The following is a 25,837-nucleotide window of genomic DNA, read 5'->3' as shown; positions in this document are numbered from 1 at the left end:
GTCTTATCAATAACAGAAAATCAGCCCATCAGCCCGAACCTATTCCCCAGGTCGTTGCTACTGCTGCCGGGGATGGAGCCTGGGCAGCAGCTCTCAGCTTAGGGGGTGGAAATCGCCTTCAGGGTCCTCACCTGATATTTACAGAACAGACCAACACTGACTTGGTTCCCCCATCCACTGCCCAGACCAGGGGGCAATGGAATCATTGCTATAGGACGTTTATGGGTGTTAGGAAGCAGAGGCAGTATTTTGGAAATAGAAACCCGCTTTGAATAGAAACCACAACGGAGTCGCATCTGTTATGAAATGGCTTAGCCTGCTCCCTGCTCAGCCCCAACATGTCCGCATTGTCACCACTGTCACCCATAGTGCCTTCAATTGTGCCCAGCTGCCATGATTCATATGTCACCCTCTACCTCTGAGAACTTCCATTCTAGGAAAATATAAATGCACAAAACTACATAAATCAACACTAAATTGAACACTTTATAATTAACTCCTCTAACGAAAGAAAGCAACACCCAAGAAACCTACACAGGAACAATATAAAAAATAATTTATATTTGGCCTAATAGAAATTATGTGATTCACATGAGTAGACACTGTTGGGTCAGATGACCTAAAGATCAGGTTTAGTTTCCCTGTGCAGCCCTGCAGGTGAACAGCAGGACAAACTGGAATATATAATTTACCAAGGAGAATCCAATTAAGTAATTTTAAGTAGATAACCTACACACAGATTTTTTTTAAATGAGCAAAGAGAATGTTCTATTGTAGAGAAAAGAGCTGAAGTTGTTTTAAGTTCATGCAAGAAGCAGACTGTACTCACACAAAAAGAGAAACAATTATTTATTAGGAAAGATGGTGGGATTCTGAGGGTCTTTTTCCCTCTAAAAAACAATCGGGTACTGTTAATCATGTTATAATACTGTTGTAACAATAAGAAGCACTGTACATAACACTCAGCTAAAGAAAACCCAAACACACCTCACTGCTCAAAATAGAAGATACTGCTAAGACACCTTCAGTGCTGGAGTCAGTGGAGAAAAAGACCCCGTGATTTGGGCTGAGTGGGAGTGGAGACGGTTATGCCTGGTCAGCCTGGACCTCAGGGGCATCTACCAAAAGGTAAAATTATGACCCAGCAATTCTGTGTAGGGGAATTTGTCTTAAAGTAATAAAGCTACGAATATATGGATGATGTTCATTTGCAGAACTATTTTAATAGCATCACAATGTCCAACACTAACGGTTAAATTATGAAGAGTGTCCATGGAACTGAATGCTCACGAGACACTAAAAATGATGATTTTGCCCTATGACCTACAAGTTAGAAAAATAAACTGTTCACAGTGGTTTTCACTGTTGGAGGGTCTAAAGATGATTATTAAAATGTTCTGTATAGCTTTGTCTTGCCTACCACATCTATATATAATGCCTAAGCGACTGGCCGACCGTTTGACTGGTAGCTATGATGCGCACTGACCACCAGGGGGCAGACACCCAACGCAGGAGCTGTGGTGACTTGGCAGCTGCAGTTCTCGGGTGACACACCCAGAACCAGAGAGGAGGGAGCCCGATTCCAGGGTGCATCACCCAAGAACCGCCCTCTCGTAATCCAGGACTCCTCAGGTGATATCGGAGAGCTGGTTTTGGCCCGATCCCCACAGGCCAGGTCAAGGGATCCGGGCCTCTAGTTTATATATAAATAGAACCTTTCTTAGTAGCCCAGGCAAATAGTGCCGTGGAGAAAGAGAGCTGTCACACTTCCTAGGGGACAATGACACAGTTTTTTACAACCTGAGCCTGCTGTCGTCATTTACAAACCCCACATTTATTTTCTGGATACCATCTGGCCCAGCTACCTCACAGACTGTATGATATAAACTCATCACCCCTTCATGCACATTTGCTGAAAAATCTTGAAATATTAAGTCTTGAAATACGTTACCAGAATATAGTGCTAAGATATGCATGAGTTAGAGGGACAGTCAAGTGGTATTAAGTTAGGTCCTCATAAACTAGGTCCTTATAAAGTTTCAGGTGTACAACTTGATAATTTGACATCTGTATACACTATAAAGAGATTATCCCCAAAAGTCTAGTTGCTCCTCCACCACACAACTGACTGCCTTCACCCCTTTCTATATGGCTTTTCCAAGGCACATTTTACTTCTTCCTAACTTTCTTCTGTTCCAAAAATATTCAGTCACTTCCTTAGAGTATCTAGATCAGAGGTTCTCAACAGAGTGGGAAGAAGTGATTTGCCACCCAGGGGATGTTTGGCAACATCTGGAGACAATTCTGGTTGTCACAACACGGGGGCACAAGTGGCCTTCAGTGGTAAAGGCCAGGCATGCTGCTACACATCCCACAATGCACAGGACAGCTCCGCACAACAAAGAATTTTCCAGCCCAAAGAGTAAGTAGTGCCAAGATTGAGAAATTCCAACCTAGATGAAAATACAGCAGAGAGTGAAAGGTTTGGTTAATAGAATAACACAAACTGCCTCTCCCCCCTCCGCCCAATCCTGACAGCAGGCCAGCATTGTGTGAAGTCAACGTTACGGAAGGGAGTGGCTTTCACACACCTTCATAAGCAGCAGACTGGACCCATGGCTCCTATTTTATCGTTAATTCATCCAAGTTCTACAGCAAATGCAGAGTAATATATACTAGTTAACAGTTAAAAGATTTGTTTTGAATATGTCACTTTAAAGATGTAAATGCTGCTTTAAGAGGTCTGGCTCAGAAACACATATTTCAGACCCAGTATGGGGCCCAGTGTGTGGCCAAGAGTGCCTGACCAGGCAATGAAATATTAACAAGACAGTCGCTAAGAAGCTTTTCCATTATACCTTTAATGATATAATCTATCCATGTGCAGTTTCTTTGTCTAAACAATCCGGGGTATGGATTTAATTTTAGTTATGGCTGTAATATTGGAACCACAGTACTGAGGTCTATTAACATTTTTCAAAAGGAAACAAGGGTCAGCAGTATGGGAAAAACATTTCATATAAGTGTGTCCACAAATGGCTCTCATATTTATGGGTAATATGAGCATAAGATCAAGGTTTTTAAGTAAAGGACTTTTATTTTTAAAGTTGGAGCAAATGACATAATCCTCCTTTGGAAAATGTAGCATATTACTTGTTATTATCGTATGTGGCGAACCGGCACAGCCATGGTATACTCAGCCCCAGGGCGCCTTATACGCCGTGCCAGCTCAGCCACGTTCGGTGAGCCTGAGAAGGGGCGGTGAAGGATTGAGAACAGAGAGACAAGAGAATAAAAGCTGGGTCTGGGTGGACGCTGTCCTCTCTGATAGAGAGCCTCTCTGACGGAGAGCTAGCAACAGCGCAATAGACTACAAGCCATGTCTTTATTTTATAGCCAGATTCCACAAGACAAAGGAAGGGCGTGGTCAAGATGTTTAAAACATTCTTGTGGATTTCGATCCTACTCAATTACATGCACCTGAACTCTATCAAGCCCACATCACTCAGACACGTGGGGCCATGTGTTCGGAACATAGGTTCAAGCTTACAACTATAGCTTTTGGCTATAATTGTGCTGGGAGGGCTCTGCCCTCCAAGCTGGGACTTGCACGTGGCCATGAGAGGACTGTGCCCTCTCATTAGTCCGAGGCTTGAACCTGTCCAAACACTGTAGCCGCTCTCCACAATCATATAACTTGCTACTCCTAAAACAAAACAAAACTTGAAATGAGTAGACACTTGCGTGTGTTTTGTGGGGAGGTGGAAAAATTAAGTTATTTTTCAAATGCTACTAAGTTCCCCCAACATGTAACAAACTAGCTTTCCCTAGTTTCAGTATAACTCAAAGCTTCTTTTAAGCAATGAAAGCTGGTGAAACACAGACTGTTAAACATGCACTCCTGTTTTCTCAGTCTGTACAAACAGAAGTAGATTTCCCCAACATCACCTCTGAGATCTCTGCCTTGTTATGAGAAAGAAAGCTACTTTTCCACCTGCACTACTTGCCCCCAATATTAGGAAAAAGCTCACTGCAAAAAGATGGAAGGAAATTTTGGGGGCCTTTCCTCTGTCAGGACACAAAACCTGGGCACGGAAGTGTGTGAGATGAGACAGGGAGCTTACATTGCTCGTCAGAATAGTTTCACATGAAGATCTGAAGCTACGCTGAAGCACACAAACGCACACACATACATACACGCCTGCTCGCAGCCAGGACTCAACCAGCCAAAGTGCTCAGGCGCAAGCTCAGACCGCCCCAGAAAGGGATGTGGATGGCTGACCCTCCTTTGTTAACAAAACGGCTTAGGGCAGCCTGAGAAAAGGGCACTGGCTTACAGGGCATGTCTCAGCTTTGCCAGCGCTTCTTGCTGGTACCCACTGGCCTGTCTGCATAACTCATCTCCCTCGGTTCAAAGCACTGAGAGCTCTGCCCCACAGCCACTTAGAAGACAGGCAGTTTCCGCTGAGCTGCTCAGGACATGCTGCTGGGGGTGCTCCCTCCGCCTTGCCCAGGAGGCTCTGGAGTGCAGTCCTGGCCTGCTGATGTGACCATCAACAGGTCTTCATCTCTAAGAGGCAGGGATCATTGCATCGACCACAAGTTCCTTAGCAAGATGGTAGGAAGGAAATGGAATCGAGCACCACAGCCTTGAGCAGAGATGCCCTAAGTCACATCCATGGCCCACCGTCCCCACCCTGCAGCCCCTGCTCTCCTTGGACCCCTTGCCAGCCAGAGCAAACCACAGCGGGATCTCCAGGCCGAGAGGACTCAGACTCCCAGTCCACTCTCGGCAGGACTCACCTTGAGGAGGGGCATAGCTGCGCGACAGCGGGCTGTCTTAATGTTTTTGAGGAAGTGAGACTCATCCTGAAAAGAAACAGTCACATAGGTGAACAAGGTCACATCCTGTGTAGAAAGAAACAGAGCCCACGTTAACTTGACCCTAGCAAGCATCATGTTGAGGACTCTTTCCTCAGCCCTTTCTCATTCAGACAGCTGTGGGCCTGGGAAAGTTTCTCCACCACATGCTGGGCAAATTGCTTTCTCTCTTTGAGTGTTTTCCACCTATACAGCGGGGTTAGTGACTCCTCTGTCCTGTCCACCTCACAGGCTGCATTGAACAAACTGCTGAAAGGTGTCTTCTTCTTTGTAAGACAGACCTAACATCTGCCCGGCACTAAAGTAAAATGTGCTGAAGACCCACTGTGTGTCCTGCAGACCCACTATGTGCCCTACATTGGGGCCCAGGCCTCGCCCCCTAGGGACTGGCAGGATGTCAGCTACACCAACAACTGATCAGATGATATTTTGAGTGCTGTCACGGAGTCAGGCGTGACAAAGTACTGTGGGAACTTAGAGTAGGGAGGAAGACATGATTCCTGCCATGCTTAGAACATGGAGCCTGGTTATTTATAGCTCTGCATTCTGTGCATAAGCAAACTAGAAAATGTCATGTTTTCTAAAGCTCAATGAAGAACTAATACATTCTTAGTATCTGGGGAAATTTTTTCTATTTTGGTCACAGTCGAATTACTTGCTGTGTGACTCTGAGCAACTACTTGACCTCTCTACAGTGCCAGTTTCTCCATCTGTAAAATGGGTACAATACCAGCACCCAGTGTACTAGTGTTGGGTTGTCTTAAACAGGATAAGGCACATAGAGCCCTTAGAACAGCCCTGCCACTTAATAAGCCCTCAGCGGATACCAGGAAGATCCTGGCTCTAAAGATCAAACGACGCTAAAGATGACCTATAAGACCCATCCCTCAGTTCCATTTCAGCTAAGATGAACCAAAAAAATGAGCTAAAAAGCACAATATACAGGAAGTGAGATGAATCTCCAAATGTCACTGCATGTATTCCCACAAACCTGGGGTATAACATTTGTACTCCTATCTGAGGATAAGCCCATACTGACAGCCAAGAAAAAGGGGTTTATAGAGAAAGTAGCACAAAGTCCAGAGATATGGAAGGGAATGGACCCTTTTACCAATGGGTAACAAAGGACCACTATTATTAGCTTCTCCTTCATATATAAAAGTGACATCTCGGGACAGTCACTTTATTCCCTCCTTCAACATTCCTCTGGAGTAGGGGGAGGTCAGGGACCTTAATTAACTGAATAACAAACCATCCATGGTGGTAAGTCATTTGCTAGAAATCACATGGCTGATTAAGTGTTAAGTCAGAAACAGAAACACAGGAATTCTGCAGCCAGACACAATCCAGCTGTGATCAGTGACTCCACTTTGCCAGCTTCGTGCCTACGGGCAAATTATGTAACCTCTCTCACTGTCAGTTTTCATCAGCTGAGAAATGGGACAGTCTCTGCCCAGGGGCCATTGTAAGATCAGCGATTATACATCAAGTACCTGATAGAGGAACACACGTGAGAAATGAAGGCTTTAGTCTTCCTACACATTGTAGAAGAGTCACCATCATCCTGGGGTACTTCTTTCAATGTTTTTAATTCAAAGCCACACTTGAATTTGTGCCAAACCAGAAATGACTCCCCCAAAGATTTGGTATCTTTTTAGCTTAGAAAAAATTCACACATTTAAGTTTGCTTATGCTCTGAACACAGTATGATTCTCATGTCCAAATCATAATCACAGATCCTTCTCTGATTGCCACAGTACTTGGTTCACAAGTCTATGAAAGCACTGAGATGTATTCTAATGACCTGTGCATGTGTCCGTCTGTCCTACTGGATTGTCCTAGTGCACAGCGCTGTGTGGGGCTCGAAGCTGGTGCACAACTGCTAGTTAGATGAACACATGGATGAATGTACTTCCCAACCCCCAACAGCCAGCCCTGTGCTCAAAGCATGGAGTCCCTACTGCTCAAAGCACGGGTCCCTTGTTGACCTGTGCGACTCAGACTCCACTTCCCTGGGCCTCCGAAAGCTCTCTCCGTTCTCTCCTTCTACATGACACATGCACTCTAATCTTGAGTGCAAGATTTGAGAAGCCACAATCAGGAGAGAATTCTTTTTATAAGAGAAGGAAAACATCACTGGCTTTTAAAATTCACACAGTTGAGTAAAAAAGAAACGTGCATATCATCTGGAGGCATTGGGTTTCGCTGTTTCACCAGAAGGAACACCGAGGGTAAACGTCCATTGGAAATCATCCATCATAGGCTCTGCCTCTGAATGCCGGTTAGTGGTTCCTGAACTGGGAGTGGGAACTGGACAGATGGGGCGGGGACACAAGAAGCTGCACACCCTCCAGAACTTTTTTTTCCGAGCCATGGCATCCAGTGAGTGCTGACAGGGGGCACAGACCAAGTCTCTCTAGAGACCAAAAGAAGGAAAGCCAGTCCCTGAGAGGTGTGCCGTCACATCTGGACTCAAGTAAAGTCATCTTTTAAAAAAGGACTAGAGTAAAGAGTGCTTTTCTGGGAGGGGAGGGAGTGTCCTTCTATTGGCTGGAAGAAAACTTATGAGCTGTTGGAACAGTACGCCTGAGCTGTTCTGATAAGAGGGCACCAGATGAAGGCACACGGCTGGAGTTCCTAGAGCCCCGGAGATCCAGAGTCCACACACAGACCTCCACAGCCGACCTCACATCAGGGAGAGAAAGGCTTGAAACCCCAGTGAAGACCTAGTAAATCGCATTTTTCAAAAAGATCCCCTGAAATTCTAATACGTAGTCAGGGCTGAGAACTGCTAATTGAGAGAAATGAAATGTTGGTTCACCACAAAATGAGACCATGATTTCTGTTCTCCTAGAGACTGAGTGGGACTCATGAGGGTACAGAAGAAAGTTTCCACCGAGACCAACTCCTTAAAGACGTTGCCAAGTCACTTACAATGATGACAACTTTAAAAGGAGTTTTTAGCTGCTTTTCCATCTTGCTCAGGAGGTCAAAACTGACAATGTTGACCAAACCAGTTGTCAGGCGGTCCTTGCCAGTCACCACGACATTGATGTGCTCTGGGTTCAGAGACGGCAGCCACTGAAGGAAGGCCTGGGGATGACAGCAGAGAACAAACCCAAAATGATGACCCGGCCCGGCAGCTACCGGCTGTGACCACAGCCGACCCACCACTGCACTCTCACTGTGGGCCAATGTCACGGCTCCCTGAAAAGCCAACATGGCCTCTGCCCCTCCATGTCCTCCCACAGTGGCTGTAACCCTGTCCCCAAAACAGCTACCATCTCCATCTTCCTCTCACCCACTCACTCCCCTCACTTTCCCTAGCAGAACACTTCCTTCCTGCATAGCAAGTGTAGTCAAGCAGCTACTCTGTGGTGCCTGTGGACTTCACTTCTGTGACCCCTAACTCGACGGCAAGTTTCTGCAGAGAAAGAACGTGACTCTTTTAAGAGGAATTTTTAGTAAAGTGTGGTACACTGAAGGCACTAATGGTGATATTTTCTACAAAGTGCCTGCTCTTTCCAGAAATGTTGCCATCTCTAGCCAAAGCCAGTACCTAGGGTCAGCAGAGGGCCACCAGTGCCTCCGTGGCGGTGTCGGGTGCTCTCTGGCATGCTGGGGTGACACGATTCTGATATAGGGAGTGCCGGTTCTTTCTCCAGCCTCATCTGACCATCTGACCCTTCCCTAGAATTTCTGAGGGTGCTGTGGGAATCTAACACACAACATACATGTGTTGAATCATAAGTTTCTGGAGGTACTGGCAGAATTCAGATCACAGGACAGGAAAAGAATGTGGTACTGTTTCAATGCACCATTTTAAAGTTTGGACGGGCACCTCTTGGCACCAGGCTGAGCAGCTGCAGGCGGAGCTGCCTCTTCCCCATGGCAGCTCCTGGGGGCTTAGGAAGCAGCCAAGTTGTGATGAAGCCGACAGCCGCCATAGGCAGCATAAGGCATGGGGCTTCCTTCTTCATCAAGATGGCTTATCTGGATTTTTGTTCATGTCACAGAACCACTCTGATCCCTGGACGTATGGCAGACAAAGCTCAAGGCTGACTGATAATAAAGCTGAGTTCAGGTCAGATTTTTTAGCCATAAAGGTACCTGGTAGACAGGGAACATCCTGCCCTCACCCCTTTCCACAGAGAGCAAAAGCCCTGAGCCAGGAAGTCTGACACGCGACCTCTAGGCCCTGCGCTGCTACGCGTTAGCAGGAAGTGTGGAGCTTACCCTCTCTGAGATCAATGTTCTCATCTGTAAATGGGCTAATATCTCTTGTGCCTGCTGCACATGGCTATTCTGGGATTATGGGAACTAAAGGAGGAATCATATTTTGAAAATGAAGTGCGGTACAGATGAAAGGTGCTACTAACAGGAAGTGTCTGCCAACAGAACGAGGCGAGTCTGAGCTCTGTGGCTCCGTGGCTTCCTTCCCTGAAGGTAGTACGGGACTCTACTTCGGCACAGCCCATGAGCCCAGGCTCAGGGGGCATCTCCTCTCCATTCTGCCTTCAGCTGAAGCAGGACTTTAAAGATCCCAGGCCCTGTCCCCAAACTGTTACTTGATTCCTCTAACCCTGAGGAAAAGTGTCTTTGTTAAAATCCGAACACAAAGAGCACGGACCTGCTCCCAGGTGAAGCGCACAGACGAGGGCACCACCACCAGGAGCGGCCACTCCTTCCGGTAGAAGGCGGCGATGCAGATGGCCTGGATGGTCTTCCCCAGGCCCATGTCATCAGCAAGCAGCAGGCGGCCTCCTTTTGCGATGGCAAAACTGGAAGCAGACAAGGTAAGGACAGTAACACAACATATTTCCCAGGGGCACGAGTTTACCTGCCACCACGTAAAGTGATACATGCGCATGGCTCGGTGTAGGCTGTGTGGCAGCCAGCATGGGCCCTGCTCATGAGAAGAGATCTGCTCTCCAAAGAGGGAAAAGCAGGAGCTAATCAGGGAGCAGAATTATAATTTAAAAAGGAGTTAGAATCGGGAAGATGTGAAATGGTGGTCAAAGGTAGGGAGAAGCTCTGTAAGATAATCAGGTCATAAAAGTCTGCAACACGAGTCACCCTCAGCCCAATGTAGGCGAGGCCTGGGGGTGTGCAAGGACAGTGGAAAACGGTCTCTAATAAGGGGCTGCGGGGGCACCCTTGTTCACACAAGCGATCTGCCTAGAGGAGATGAGAGAAATTAGAGATGAAGAGTAGAGAGGACGCTGTGTGTAAAGGCCAGAGGGAAGGAACCAGCAAAGACAGAACATGCTGCAGAGGAGGGGGCAGCCAGAGGACAGGGTGGAACAGGGTGTTTATCTAAGAGGGAGAAGAACCTCAGCTAAGGTGCTCACTAGTCAGAGTCTGCAGGGCCCTGAGCCTTCCAGTGCAACAACCCTTGCTAATCGTTTGTGAATAAGGGTGTAGTCGACTCTTTTGGAGCCCAATTGGCCGGGCTGGAATCCCCATCCCACCACTCAGAGGTAAGTTATCTAACCTCCAGGTGCCTCAGCCATAGATGGGAATAACAACAGGATCTACCCCAGAGACTGTTTCGAGGTTTAATGAAGTTAATAAGTAACGCACTTAAAACAGGGTCAGAGGAATGTTCTCTTATAGCTACTATTCGACAAAAGGCACAACAGTAAGAATGACTTGCTCGAGTCATCTGATGACTCAGTGAAACGCGGAGGGGATCCCGAGTGCCAGCTGCCTGGTCTCCTGCTCCACACACCCGTCCCAGTTCAGATGATTCCTGAAAACTCATCATCTGCTCAGAAACCTGGTAATAGGCCAGACGACTAGCTCTTTTTCTTTCCCTCTCACACAGTAAAGACAGAGACCGTAATCTCTTTAAATTAGCAGCTGGTTTGGCCGACAAGAATTCTAGGCTGCACGTGGCCTTTCTGAATTGCCTGGAAAGGCCAGTGTCTGACAAAGGTGGAGAACGGACATGCAGACCTGTGGGTGGCATGAGGCCAGCACGCCTGGGCTCAGCAGCACACGGAGACAACGGGCGTCACATCATTGCACTTCCTTGTCCTCCCAGCAGTCACAATAGCCCACCCAATGAGAGGGAGCACCCAGGCCGAGGCCACCACGTTCCTTCAGTGGGAAGGCAGGGAGCCCAGCGGCCTGCGACCTCACCTCCCTGAACAGGCCTCTTCTTGGCACACCTACCTCAGACCTGGGTTAAAGCTCTGGACCATTTTCAGGATGAACCCACAACTCAGACAGAGGGAGGGCAAGTGTGGAAAGATTTATTCTCTTACTTTCTGGTTTACAAAACTGGCAGCCAGGGCAGACAGGGAGCACCAAAGCACTTTAGTCTATCTGGTCATTTTCAAAGCAGAATGGACGCTGAATTTCAGTCTTTCCTTTTTCCCTGCCTTGAGGTAGCCCAGCTCAGGAACCAAGTGGCCAAAAATGAGAACAAAGCAAACACCTGAGTAAACAGAGAAACAATCACATAGCTGATGCCTCCTCTACAGGGCAGGCTGCATAACAGAAGCTCTGTCCTCATCAGAAAATGTGATTTAAACCCCAGTTTCACTTGTGGGAGCTGAGAGACCTTAGGCAGGTGGCTGTCTGCCAAAGCCTCGATTCACTGGTTTCTTGAGACCATTTAGTCATTAAAGGAAGCTGATATGTATCGAAGAGATTTTACTCCATAAGTTTAAGGGAGTTTTCAACTGAGTTTTTACATATAAAAACAAAACAAAACAAAAAAAAACATGTGAAATTCATAGCCCTCTTCCCTCAACACCAGAGAATGAAAGTTAAAATCTGGATTTAATTAGAAAGTGTTGAAGAAAGGCTGTAAGTACCATAGCACGTTCAGAGCCCTAGAGAAAAAGATGGGAGCTGCTGGCCCCACTTCGTTTCCATGCACACTGGCCTGGTGCCTCGCACAGCGCCCCCAGTGGTGAGGAGGTTATCTGGCAAGGCCAGCAGGTACCACATGGGCCCATGGATCTCTCTCTACTGGAGCCATGAAGAACTTGATGCTGAAGTCAGAGTGGGCAACATTGTCATGAAGCAGCCAGAGGAGGAAAAGAGCAAAGGAAAAAAACTGCCTTGAGCTTGGGTAAAACGCGGCCCAAAGGACATCACAGATCACAGTAGATGCAGGACCGAAATGGCAAAGTGTGTTACCTCAGAGGGACAGAGGCTGATGGATAGGAAGAGGAGAGGGTGGGCGGAGCTGGGGACTTGGGAATGCAGTAAGGTACGGCTGTGCCGAAACCACACCCAGGACAGAATCCTGTCTGAGATAGCAGCCGAGCTTTAACCAAAACACCACAGTGGGTTGCACACAGGCAGGCTGACTCTGCTTGTCAGTGCCATTGACAGTTCAGTTCCTTCCCTTGCACAGGGCTCTTCTCCAACCACACCACCTACCAACACATCTAGCTCTCATATTTTTGGGTGGACTATCAAGACCTCCTCGTTTTGCTTCTCCCAAAAAGGCTGGAAAAAAGGCCAGGCCAGGCCACGAGTTTATCTTTTTTCTTTCTACAGTAAGTGCACCCAGGCCAGGCCACGAGTTTATCTTTTTTCTTTCTACAGTAAGTGCACCCTAGCTTTCTTTTGGAAAACTACCAGCCTCACCAACAAGACTTCAAGCTCTGGGCCACAATGACTGACTGGTTCCAGATCCATGCATTTCAGTGTGGGCCACAATGACTGACTGGTTCCAGATCCATGCATTTCAGTGTGGGATTCCGAGGAAAGAGGTGCTTCCGCTGGGCTGCTGGGCCTGAGTAGCATCAGGCTGAGAATAAAGCAAACTAGAGGAAGGCAGAGCTGAGAGAGGGACAGAGTCTGATGAGATCCTTTTAGATCCTGGGTTTTCTATTACATGCACTGAGAAATCTCTTTCTTCAACTAGTTTGAGTAGGTTTCTGAACACCTGCAACACAGAGCCCTGCTAACGCACAGAATTTGAAATCAATGGTTACTCAGGCTCTGGTAACAGTACACGTGGCTGTTCAATGCCTAACTGCTTCCAGACGTCTGTGAAAGATGAGCATTCACAAAAGGGGCATCTGAACACAGCTGCTGGGGAGGGATGAAATGCGAGGGAAAGGGAGCAAGAGGAAGATCAGGCACCTACTTGACTCCAGCTCTCTGGAAGGGCAGCAGACTGGACACGAGCTTGGGGTCCACTCTGGAGAGGTCGGCCTCAGGGACGTCTGCTGTGAGACAAAGAGACGTCTTCTCCAGCTGAGAAGCAAAGGCCAGGGTGAGTGTCTTGGGCAGAGGACTCAGCTGCACTTGTGGGAGGCAGCGCACCCTTTCAACTAGAAGGAAGAAGAGAGGCATATGAATTGGGGTGTTATGTCCAAGAGATCCAGGGGTTACGAAATACATACTTCAATGGCTGAAATGCTGCTGCATGCCATCTTAAGAAACTAACTGGTGAGAAAATCAGGGCTGATAGATGCATGCTAGAGAACAAGTCTTCCCTCTCTATTCCTTAATTTCTGCAAATATGAGGGCAATCGGTCATGCAAAATTGATTTTCTATACTACACAAACACTGGAAAGAAATACAAAGTGATTTTGTGACTGATCGTTTTTTTTAACCTAAAGTAATGTAAAAAAATTATCTTAGTATTCCCATTCAAATAAGAAAAAAATCAGCCCAGAAAAAGCTAGAATTAAAATGGAAAAATCTTGTCTCCTTTCCATTCTCCTCATGTTTTATTTTGGTTTCAATGTTGAGAAGTCAGAGAACTCTACGTCACCTGCTGTCAACGGGCAAGGAAGCACGGAGCGCCATGCAGAGAAGATGCTAGGCATTTCTGAGAAAGATCAGTAAGATGGTACTTTCTCCCAAACAACAACAAAGGGCAAAGTCCACGCAAAGGCCACAACTGATAACAATGCATGTGGTCCTGCACACTCTCGACCCTTTCAGCAAGAGAATGATGAGCTCCCCTTGAGAGTAAGTTTTACAGTAGTGATCTCAGTGGTGAGGCAGCCAGAAAACCCATTAGTCCTGAGGTGGCCTGCTAGCTCCCTACCCAGCCTCCAAAGCAGGCGCTGGCAAGCAAAGGCCTGGGGGCCAAATCGGCCTGTTTTTGTAAATAAAGGTTTACTGGACACAGTTGTGCCAGCTTGTTTATGGATTATCATGGCTGCTCTCATGCTACACTGACAGAGTTGTGTAGTTGGGACAAATACCGCACAGCCCACAAAGCCTAAAGTATTTACTCTCTGGCTCTTTACAAAAAACGTTTACCAACCCTGATAAGTTCAGTCTGACTTTCCATTACAGCTCATCTTTAGGGGTCTCTACTCTCCTTTCAAGTGTGCGGTACCAGACCTCCATACAGGGGATGGGGAAATCTCTTCTTCTAGTCAGAAGCCATTAACCCAAGTGGGAAAAATAAATTACCTGAGATCTACATGGAAATGAAAGCAAGTTAACTTCACTGATCTTACTCTTTGAAAGAATTTAAGCCTCACCTGATTTTAAATTTAAGAGGGAAAAACTTCTTCAACAGAGAAAAGGAAAAAGAATAAACCAGGATACAAATAAAACATACGATTTGGGGGGAACGGGCAGGGGAAGATGTTAAAAAATCACAAAGTTAGAGAACAGACGATAGACCTCGAGATCGCTGGTGGTAGCAGAATCATTAACCTACCAACCACAGCCTGCTGTCCTAGGGGCTGTAGCTTTCTAAGGTTCTTCCCTTTTAGCATTTTCCTTTGAAAAATCAAGTTAGAAGAGTGACCACTGTTCACAGATCCTCAACTGCTCTTTATCCTTTACCTTTTCAGGGGCACCCTGGGAGTCATAGTAAAACCAAGGGGCTTACTGTCCTCAGGAATCCAGTAAAGAGAAACTGGGCATGTTTCATTTCTACCCAGTGTTATTTGAAATTCTAAGGTTGTAGTTCTCTATTCCATATGATCATGATTTTCCTTAATATCTTCACAAGATATTACAAAGTGTTTTGCCACACAACCAATTGGCTACAATTGCAAATGTTGATGTGAATTTGGAGGACTGAGCCACCCACTACCTTAAATAGCTTTGTATTTTCAATACATTTAAATCCATTTCGTCCTTCACTAAATATATGTACCAGTTATTTCTGGGAACAGTTGGCAAGAACAGAATCACCAGGATAGGAAATTAGGTAAGGTTGGCGGCTTCATCATAAAGAGACTGTCCATACTGATGCAGAAGTACATTTTATGCCTCCAAATTAAATCTGAGCATGCTGATTTCTCCACACATCAGGAGACTGAGCACTCCATGTGCTTTCAGAAACCATTTTCATTATAATCCTAGTGACTTTCAGAACTCAAATACCTGACGAAAACTGAGACACGGCTGATGATCCGGCCACTGTGAAATACGGTGTTTTGTAAGCGTTACGTTCTTTCAGCCTCTCAAGAGGAAAAAACTGCCACTCTGCTTCCTACCAACTACTGTCTCCAAATCCTTGTGCTGCTACTTCGGCCGAAGGGGTGTGTTTCTGAGAAAGCCCCAAGCACTGTCGACGGTGGCCGTGTCCTGTCCCTGTGCTGGGAGGTGGCAGGAGCGTGCTCTTGGCCTCATGAGCCATCTAGAAGCCGCTTCTGTGAAAGCCACCACTAAGCCACCCAGCAGAGATGGGAATGTTTTCAAATAGCAGCTGAAAAGACAGAATTGCTGAGGGGGATGCAGAGTCCTTCTGGACTGTGACAGTTGGGAAAACAAAGGGCCTTAAGCCAATCTCACTGTGGGCAAAAGCCTCAAGTCACTTAGAAAAGAGAGAGGAAAGCTTAGTCACCTAATCTGGAGAAAATAATTATCACCAGGTCATCAACGAGCATTCATCTACTCAGAAGGTCTTACTGTCATTTTTAATTAGTTTTCCATGCACATGTTCACGAGCTCAGGGTCAGTCATCTAATTTCCACGGAGGAACCAGCCCCAGGGGTGAGGAGAGGTGCAAATTCCCCAGGGCCCTGTCCGATGCTGATGGAACCAGAGCTCACCGGGACCTGCGACTCTGCAGGCCGTCTCCTCAGCCTCGTAGCGCACGGGTCTGGCTCCTAAATTTCCATACCGGTCATGATACAAACTCAAGATCTCAATGTTTAGTCCGAGTCTGAGTGTATCATGACCCGCAATGCTCCCAATAAGGAAAACAATGCTTCCTGTCTCTGGGCCTAAGCTTTTTCCAATCTGTGAAATGGGGAGAATCAGTCTTAGCTTCCACAAGACATTGGAATGACCAGACAGCATGGAAAAAAGTAATCTGAACTCTGAATCTAGAATTCTAAACTCCAGATCCAAAGGATTATTGATGACAAACACAAACTGTATGTCTGGCCATTGTGTGTTTTTTTCTGGATGAAGAATTGTTGTTTCATCAGATATTACAAAGAGTATGTGGCCCACTAAAGATGTGGAACCACTATATAATACTATGTGAGTCGAGACTCATGGTTTTCAATGTTACATTCACCTACTAATGCTGTAAGTATCCTGCTTTTTATCCTTCCATGAAAGTCAAGCCTTTATAGCTAACATATTTATGTCTTTCTGTGGGAAAAACTCATTCATATTGCTCACCAAAAATTTGGCTTTGGCCAGAGTTCGCTCTGAGTCACAAGTTCCAAACAGCAGCAGCCATGGGATCCTTTCTGCTTCAGCTAGTGTTCCCTGGTACTAAGTATCTCCTCATATTCAAACTTAGCCTTGAGTTTGCCACAAGTCAAGGATCAAAGCCCTTCCCTTATATTTAATTTCTGGCAGAAGAGCAGGTACAGATTAAAGACCCCCCCACTTTTTTTGTTTTTTTTTTTTTTTTTTTTTTTTTTTTTTACTAAAAGGACAACTGGGACCCAGAATGTCGAATTATCCATCTGAGGTCCTATAGTAAGTCACATAAGGAGACAGAGGGAAGAAACCCAGCTTTCCTCTTCGTTAAAGCCCCAGCCAGGTGGGCAAGAGGGCCACCCCTGGCCTGACCAGTGCGAACACTGGCTGGGAGGCCAACAAGTCATTGGGATCAAACAGGAGGAATGCTAATGCCAGCAGCAAACTCTCTGTAGAGCTGTGACAGCTTGGAAGATGGGTGTTAGACTGACATTCAGGACAGGCTGAGGTAAGACCATGTCCCCTTTCTCAGGCATATTGCATTACCCCACCCAAGCAGGCAGAGAAGAAAAATGTTAATTCAAACTGATTTCTCCTTCTTGTAGTTACATCTGTACACATATCCCTTCGTTTGGTCCATCTGCAAAGTGCTCATTAAAGCTGTGCGCCCTGGCCTAGGCCGCGCCTCTGGCAGACCTCAGCCCACCTGGAGCTCAGTATGGCTGAGACCCTCCCACCTTCACCGATCATCTGGTTCCAGAAGTAATCTGAGAGCCTGTCTTCAGAGGGCGTCCAAAGCAGCTTCCATCTAAGCGAGGCAATGAGCAAATGGAGTAAGCAGCTGAAACTAAGAACAAAGCAGCTTCCATCTAAGCGAGGCAATCCTCGCTCACCTCTGACCCCCACACTTCTACAATGGGCGGGAGGGAGGTTTCCCGGCCTTGGAATCTGACCAGTACTGCCTCATGCTGAGGGAAGCAGAGGGCCCTGGTTCGTTGGGCTGTTGTAAAGCCACCGTCTCAGCGGATGGGGCCGGGGCTGCCTGAGAACATCTCTGCCTTTCCTTGTCCTGTACACAGCATGCACAGTCATTGCGGGGGAAGGAGGAGGAGAACTACTTAAAACACTCAATTTAAGGCAGATCATTAAAGCTTAACAACAGCATGATATAAAACAAGCAAGGTGAGCATCTCACTTAGTTTATTGTGCTCTTCCAAGAGAAAGCTCCACTTCCTGGTCTTGACATCTGCAATGAGAAGAAACAAAATAAGCAAACGTGCCAGCCTGCCTCTGCTGTGTCCTCACACTTACTCAGTCCCTGGTTTCCTAAACCTCCAGGGAGCTCGCATGGTGTGGTGACTGTGATGTCTCAAAGGCAAGAGGTTTTAAGACCTTGCTTTCTACCTGCCCAGGGAAAGGCTAAAACCATTTCAAGAATGTGAATATTAACCCATAAAAGCCACAGCATTTTGTAAAACAACATGGCCCATGCTAAGAATGAACTCCAGGAGTTCAGAATTCTGAAGCTGATTTCTGCCGTTTATTTGGATGGGGCAGCTTTTGAAGAACCTCACAAAAAATAAAGCAAAATTGTTGGTTTTGGCCAGTGGTTGTCAATCCTGGCTGATTATTAGACTCCCCTGAAGATTTTTAAAACTACCAGTGCTCCACCTCAAACCAATGAATTCAGTATCTCTGGGTGGGAAGTAGGCATCAACACTGACCGGGCCCAGCAATCTGGGTTTACCAGGCCCTCCAGGTGGTTCTGATGACGCTCAAGTTTGAGAACTATGGTCTTAGTCTACAGAAAGGCATTTATTTTTTATGACAACCATCTGTTTTTCTAGCTCTGCTACAAAATCTAAACAGGTAGGTTTAAATGGCCAAAGCAGGAATTTATCTGCTTCTACCAAGAAAACACTGACCAGGTGACTGGGGAAAATTGTGTGTGTGGGGGGGTCCTTCTCTTTGGGAGGCCTCTGAGGACAAAACAGGCCAATTGTTCACTATCTAAACAATTTAGGCATCACCTCTCTCCAAGAGGAGCAGATCAGGAAGGCTCTATCAAGAAAGCCATTTTTGAGTGTTCAAATTGAGAGAAAAACACCTACTCTGAGACCACAGACCACTACCCACCCTGGGAAGCAGGCGGGGGCCAATTACTTGCCGTAATTTCTAGAATCCATCTGTTTAAACAGTGCAATCAACTCTTGTGAATAGCCGATGTCTGCCTCAAAGCGGGCCCGGGAGATGAGCATGCACTGCCCTTTGACAAAGGTAAGAGAGGGAGCCGAAGGCAGGCCGGTCTGTGCCACACTGCTGGCCCCCTTCCAAAGGCTGCAGGGTGACCGTGCGGAGGCGCTGGGCTGCTTTCACTGCGAAGGAGAAGAGGAGGACAGCTGTGACAAGGTGGATGACTTTCACATGGCCCTTGGATGCTCAGGCAGGCAAAGGAGGAGGGCAGGGACAGGATCATAGGGAATTACACATGGCAGGTACTGTTGGACTGGGAGCTTTGCAAGCATGCTTTCATTGAGGCTTTGGAAAATTCACGATTTATTGAACATTACTCTTCTGCTCCTTAAGTTTTCAAATTAAAACACTTAGAAGTCAAAAAATAACAAGGGGAAGAGGGATTTCACCAGAATGAGCAAGTTTATTAGATCATTTCTGTTGCTGAAGTCAACACACCAGAATCGCCCACTTAACCCTACTTCCAGGCCCCTAACTCTGCTTAGAGAACAAGGGAGAGAGACAAAGGCCCACCAGGCCACAGAAGCACAGTTTTGAACCTTATTTCATCTATTACTGATGTACTTTATAGGTTAATAGATTTGACTACATAAAACTAAATTGTCAAAAGACACAAACTAAATCAAAAGGCAAAACTACCGAGTAAAGATACTTGTAAGAAAAGCAAGCAGAGCCCATACTTTTAAAAAATCAAGACCATGCCCTAGCTGGTTTGGCTCAGTGGACAGAGTGTCAGCCTGTGGACTGAAAGGTCCCAAGTTCGATTCCAGTCAAGGGCTCATACCTGGGTTGTGGGCTTGAGCCCCAGTGGGGGTGTGCAGGAGGCAGCCAATCAATGATTCTCCCTCATCATTGATGTTTCTATCTCTCTCTCCCTCTCCCTTCCTCTCTGAAACCAATAAATATATATTAAAAAAAACACACACACACAAAAAAACCCAAGACCACAAAACACAGAGATGTAACCAATTGAAAAGAGGGGGGAAATGACCAATAAGCATTTGAAAAAAATGTTCAACTGCACAAATAATCAGAGAAAAAAAGCCCTTTTTTAACTTATAAAAAATAGATATCTGCATTGCCAGTTGGAAATAAATTCTTTTGAAAAATAATGGGGTAATATACAGCAAGAACCCTAAAAAGTGATCAAATGATCCAACTTCTAGGAATCTCCCCCAACTAACAACTGAAAATACAAAAATTTATGGATAAAGATGTTCCTTACAGATTTAACACTGAAAAATAAACTGGGAGCAAATTAAAACAGATAAAGAGAAAATGATTTAAGCAGTCTATGACATATTTATACAATGAAATATCATATAATCAATAATGATTTTTTGGAAGAAATTTTGGAAAAGACAAATACACAAAAAAATTGAGTTCAATAGTATGAAATCATTTTTTTGGAAGTCAAAGTGGTCTGATAATGGGCATTTTTATCACTCAGCATTAACTGTTAACATTCAGCATGAAAATAAAAATGCTATGCTGGAACACTAAGTGACTTATGCAAGATAACAATTACATTACTTATGTAAAAATTTGTATGTTTTAATGCACAGATAAAAGGCTGGAAGGTACAAAACTAAAATGTGAATAGTGGTTAACTGAGTGGGGAGTTTTGGGGGATAGTGTTTCTTCTTTGCACTTTGATATACTTTCCATAAGATGAGTGTGTGATAGGATTGAAAAGGCAAAATCCAGAGGTACACCCGAAGCAAAATGACAGAAAGACTGGTAGACCCAGCCATTACATATTATATCGATGAAAAACTATAATCTACTAAGAAGACACAACAATCATGAACCTATCTGAAAATTTAAAAAGAAGAATAAATGCACAAATCCATGATCATTGAGAGAATGTTAATATATCTTGGGAGACAGCAGATTAAGTGTGCAAAACACTGGTAAGGACACAGAGGAGCTAAACAAATAATCAGTAAAATTCTTCTAAAAGCTATGAACAGACTTTTGTGCCTGTTAAATAGTTTAAAAAAAAATATGTGAAGCATTACTGAAGGCAAGCATATCACACAGAAAACATAAATGAATCTGCAAACACAGAAGTCATTTAGGTCACCATGCAGTGTGGTCAGAGAACAGGAGTAAAAAGATAATAAAACAAACAAAATCATGACAGTGGAAAACAATGGTTTAATCTGAGGAACCATGAGAACACAGTGTGTCAAAACCTGCATTCTTAACTTAGGGCACTGGTCTCCCCTTCCCAACACCTAACAAATGGATTAATAGTAAAAATGATCCCCCCCCCCCGCCCCCCCTGCAAAAGAAAAGTTCACTGGCAGCTACTAAAGAAAAGGACATCACCAAGTGTCACATTTCAAGATGGGGAGGTGAAGGAGAGAAACAGGAACTTCTGCTGGGAGCTGACCATCACCCTCCAGAAACTGTACTGGTGCCCCAAATCAGGGGAGTGACCTCACCATGTATCCTCATCTTTTCCCTCTTTGAACTGGGAGGGAAGAGAGGGGACAGAAATGGCTGCTGGGAGATGTGAGAACACCCAGGGCAGAGGAGCAGACTTCGGCACCAGGAGAAGGTGACAAAAACCTTGGAGTAGGGACAGTCAACAAAATCTCAGAAGTGGTGCGTGCACCCACGGGCCCTGACAACAACCTGACCTGGACTCCCCAGACCTGGCGTTGGCTGGAGCCTGCCTGGGCAATGCCCCTCCCTGCAAGCCCTAGTTAACTAGCTGTATAAAGAGTGCTGTGAGGATTTGGGTGGTTTGATGAACTGTAAACCTTCCTGAGATCAGTGGCTGGCATAGCTGCCTGCCATGGCTGGAGCCAGCAACCCAGTGGGAACATGCACCCTGAAGTCAGACTGTTTGGATTTGAATCCTATTTGCGCAACTTATTGGCTGTGTGACCCTATGTTAGTAACACACCCTCTCTGGGCCTCAGTTTTCCCATCTGTAAAATGGTTGTCATAAGGAATAAAGGAGTTATAGCACATGTACGGGGCTTAGAACAGCCTGGAACATACCAGGCTCCATTTAATGCCAGCTTTTGTTAATATTACCAGTGACTATCACCCAATGAGCTGCCTCACTAGATTGGCCATAGTGAGAAGGAAGAAGAGCACTGGGACGGTGGCCTGAAAGCCATCCGAACCACCAGCCAGACCACATGTGCTACTCCAGGGAAACTTCTCAATTCCAGTGTTTCCTGCATGAGGGGTGACGACACGCCTACTTACTCAGGGCACTGTAGTCGGACATGCTGAAGTTCCACATCTTGGTGTCAGGATCTAAAATGAAACACAAATACTTGGTCTGTCCACAATGAGGTTGATGACTGTTGTAATTTGTACCTGGACACTCAATAAAAGCTTGTTTAATGAATGAATGAATGAATGAATGCTAAATTCAAAAAAGTTGGCTGAACAAGCCCCCACTGATTTACAAAATCCTCGTACAGGACAAATAGGAAATATAAATAAGAATAATGCTTTTTATTCCATATCAAGAAATTTAAGTCAGGCTCTGACATGTTATGGGCCTCATGGCAGAGGGCTGAGGGCAGAGGTGGGACCCTGTGTAGTCCGGCAAAGCTCAGGTATGAGAAGGAACGTGCACTGAGGCAAGGCAGAGCTAGCCACATTCCAGCTCTGCCCTTCAGACAAACCAACCTGAGCATGTAACTTTACCTGGTTGAGCCAGTCCCATCGCCTTTAAAATAACATCTTGTTATCTCAAAAAATTGTTAGGCTTAAGTGCTACAGGGCATATGAAGCACCTGGCAGAGGAGCTGGCCTCTCAGTAAACACTCATCCATTCTCCATATGGCCGTGTGGCAGCCCCTAATTTTGGCAGCTGTTTGAAGGAACGTCTATGATAAAAGAAAACATGGACTAAAATAGAAAAATTTTAACAACTGGTTGGACAGAATGTGCCAATGCACCCTCTTCATATTTATGAGAAACTGCTAGATTAAAAGGGATTCTAGAAATAGGAAAAAAAAATCTGAAAAACTAGACTGAATGAAGACGCATTACCAAAATTTCTGCTGGGCAGACTCTTGAACACGGCAATGAGCTCTGCGTTGTACCCAATCTTCACCTGGAAACGGTCTCCATCCCTTACACATATTCCCTCCTGGGAGCTTACTGCTTTGCGAGGTGAGGCCCCCAATTTCTGTGGGAGTCTGCCTTCGGTCCTGGGCATCATACTCCCAGAGCCACAATGGACGTCAGAAATGTTCTGCCCCGAGGTGGAGGGTCTGGCTGCCTTGGCCTCTAACTGAGCTTCCCTGGGGAGCTGTCCAGAGGAGGAAGCTGGTGTATCCTGGGAACTCTTTGCTTTGGCCAAAGGCTCATGAGTTGAGTTATCAAAGGTTGTCGATTTGGCCCCGTGGGAAACCTGAGAATGACCTTGACCCACAAGCTGCTGGTTGGAAACCTCTGGAGGACTTTGTGCCAAGGGAGGGGAGATCCCAGCGAGAGTCACTTGACTTGGTGGGCTGTGGTGTGGGCAGGCTGTGGGCATCTCTTCTGGCCTCTTCCAGGTCCCCGTTGCCTGCTCCAGAGTGCTGGGATGAAAACTGTGGGGGTTGTGAGGTCTTTGGTCACCATGAGATGAACCACTGGTTTTCTGTTGCTTGAAAACGACACCATGGCTCACTGGCTTAGAAGAATCCTTGGGAAGACTGTGAGAAGGACCCTGCTTGGACTGGGAAGAAAGGGCAGCAATGGAGGAGCCCGATCCTGCACTCTGATGCTGTTCTGCTAGTTTCTCGGCTCTACGGGCCAGAGCCTTTTGTCGATTCTCTTCAATCTTTTTCCTCTGCTCCTCTGTAAGGGGCAAGGACATTGTAACAGGAAAATGCTTATGCAGGAATGTCGATCTTTAATCAGAAACGTGGTAAAAGCTGGGAAAGAAAAACGTTTGAAATAAACATGAGATGTATGTATTTATCATGTGCCTACCTTGACTTTAACAAACTTTTGTCCCAGGAAATGCACAACAGTGGATATATTAAAGTTTCTTTTATAATTAACACTCCCCTTCCCCATAGGAATACTAGGTAGCATGCTAGAACGACACCCTGACAAAAGAGGAAAAAGAAGGATCAAATCCAAAGCTGAAGAGGCATTCCAGCTACAATGTTTTTCTCCCTCTCATCCCCTAGCCAACTGAGTTATCAGATCCCACGGAAGTTATGCAATGCAAACCAAATCCACCAGATAATGAGAAGAACATTTCAAACTAGAAAGGATAATGGATTAGACAGACATAGATCAAAACAACCACATACCATGGTGTGAGACTTGCTAACAGACTCTTTCCAACCTAGAAGAAGAAAAAAAAAGCGTTAGCCTCACATAGACCGCACACTAAATTCACCGCTCCAATTCAATCCTCTTAGCATTCCTGGCAAATCAGCCTGCAGGGGGCCCGACAGATGCAAGCCCCAGAGCAGTGCCTGCCTTCCAACATGCACCCCCTCAGAGCAGCCCAGTGACTCTTTTGGAAAAATAAGGGGGAATAAAAAGTAAGGCGTGCTCATTGTACAGATCCAGATGCTACATAAAGATGCAGAGGGTAAAATTAGTCTGTAATTTCACCACCCATCGATAACCACTCTTCAGAGTTTAAAGTACAGCATAGTTCTGATTCTTTTTCTATCCATAGCCATAGACACATGTCCCATATTTGGGAAATATACTTAGAGGGACAATATATACATTGTTTTGTGCCTTGATCATTTTTAAAAATTAATTTACCCAAGTCATTTTTCTATGAGCAGAGCCACTTTTACAATATTCTACAACCGGGGAGCTGGACACCGATCTCTCCGGATCGGTTCAGACTAAACAGCCCCTACCCCATGTAATGGGATGCAATGCGTTTAATGACACAGGGGGCACCCCGGCAGCACTGCTCAGGCCTCCGAGGCTCAAAGGTTTCCTTCCCGCTGGGATTCCCTTTGCTCAGATCCCCAAACATCCCCAGAGACCTTCCACCTCAATCGCCAAGAGTCAGGAAGGGGCTGGGAAGGGCTTTCTTCCGGGGACAGAGCCGAAGCCTCAGGTGCCCTGGGTAACGTCCCAACCACACTCCTGCCTAACTTTCAACCGGGCCCGCCTGCACCTGCGCTCTCGGCGCCCGCGGCCCGGGGTGCCCACTGCCTCCGCGGCCCGGGGACGGCCAGGCCATGGGGTGAAGCTCCACTCATCAGCCCCAAATCATAAGCCATCGCACTATATGGACGCCCCTCCTCCGCTCCCTGATGGGACAGCTAAAATACTAATTTTAGGGGCGCGCTTCACGCCGGCCCGTTAGTGAAGAGCCACGCCCTATTCCACCCCTTCCATCTCCGCTTGGACTCACCCTTCCCCGCAGCCCCCTCCCCGCTCCAGGCTGGCACTTGGTCTCGTCCGCCTCCCCGTCTACCTCCTAGTCCGGCAAGGCCTGGAGCACGGCCACCTTCCCGGCGGACCGAGCCGGGGCGCGCCTCGAGTCCTCCCGAGCCAGACTGCGCTTCCGAGCGGGCGGTTAGGAGCCGGCATCCGAGCGCTGCCCGTTCGCGCGCCAGATCGCCGCGCCTGGGCCTGAAAAGGGAAGGGTGTTTGGCACATTTCCCAGCGGGCAACACGGGCACACTTACGCTTCAAAAGTGGGCGTGGCGAACCCGGAGACCGGAGCCGTGCTGCAGGGTCTTCTGGGATTTGTAGTTTGGGCCGGGGATTTGGCGAGACGCCAGCTCGTGGACGAGGCGGGGCTGAAGTGGTGCACCCTGGGAACTGTAGTCCTCGGTTTCCCCCAAAGGTTAAGTCAAGCACCAGATCATGAAAACCTGGGACGTCGAGGTTTACAAATCTGGAGTCTCGCTGTGAGAACGGTCTCCTGAGGGTTGTCAGAGTGGTCTCCAGAGGGCATCCCAGTCGGAACTGTTCGGAAGCTCCTAATAAAAAGTATCCCCTGGGGCATTCTTCCTGGCACTGATAACCTTATAACTTAAGCCCCAATCACTATTCCATCTCCGCTGGAGAATTAGCATCACCATCATTATCATCATCGTCATCACTGTCGTCATCATGAAGCATTGTGCTGAACATTTAATGTGA

The 25,837-nt window shown here is 46.5% G+C and overlaps 1 protein-coding gene across 1 annotated transcript in view; it reads right to left on the bottom strand.

Annotated features, from left to right (window-relative positions):
* Nucleotides 1-25,351, bottom strand: part of SMARCAL1 (SWI/SNF related, matrix associated, actin dependent regulator of chromatin, subfamily a like 1) — a 46,428-nt gene extending 21,077 nt beyond the window's left edge. The window contains 11 exon segments of the mRNA XM_006082497.3: nt 4,804-4,869; nt 7,816-7,974; nt 9,512-9,662; nt 12,995-13,181; nt 17,682-17,732; nt 18,654-18,814; nt 18,816-18,861; nt 21,968-22,018; nt 22,766-23,637; nt 24,025-24,059; nt 25,164-25,351. Of these exon segments, the coding sequence (XP_006082559.1) occupies nt 4,804-4,869; nt 7,816-7,974; nt 9,512-9,662; nt 12,995-13,181; nt 17,682-17,732; nt 18,654-18,814; nt 18,816-18,861; nt 21,968-22,018; nt 22,766-23,579 (1,686 nt within the window). The 5' untranslated portion in view covers nt 23,580-23,637; nt 24,025-24,059; nt 25,164-25,351.
* Between the last annotated feature and the right edge of the window lie 486 nt (nt 25,352-25,837).

This window comes from Myotis lucifugus, unplaced genomic scaffold (assembly GCF_000147115.1).
Source record: "Myotis lucifugus unplaced genomic scaffold, Myoluc2.0 scaffold_3, whole genome shotgun sequence".
Classification (NCBI taxonomy): Eukaryota; Metazoa; Chordata; class Mammalia; order Chiroptera; family Vespertilionidae; genus Myotis; species Myotis lucifugus.
The sequence above is the reverse complement of the archived record's forward strand: the minus strand, read 5'-3'. Positions and strand labels throughout refer to the sequence as shown.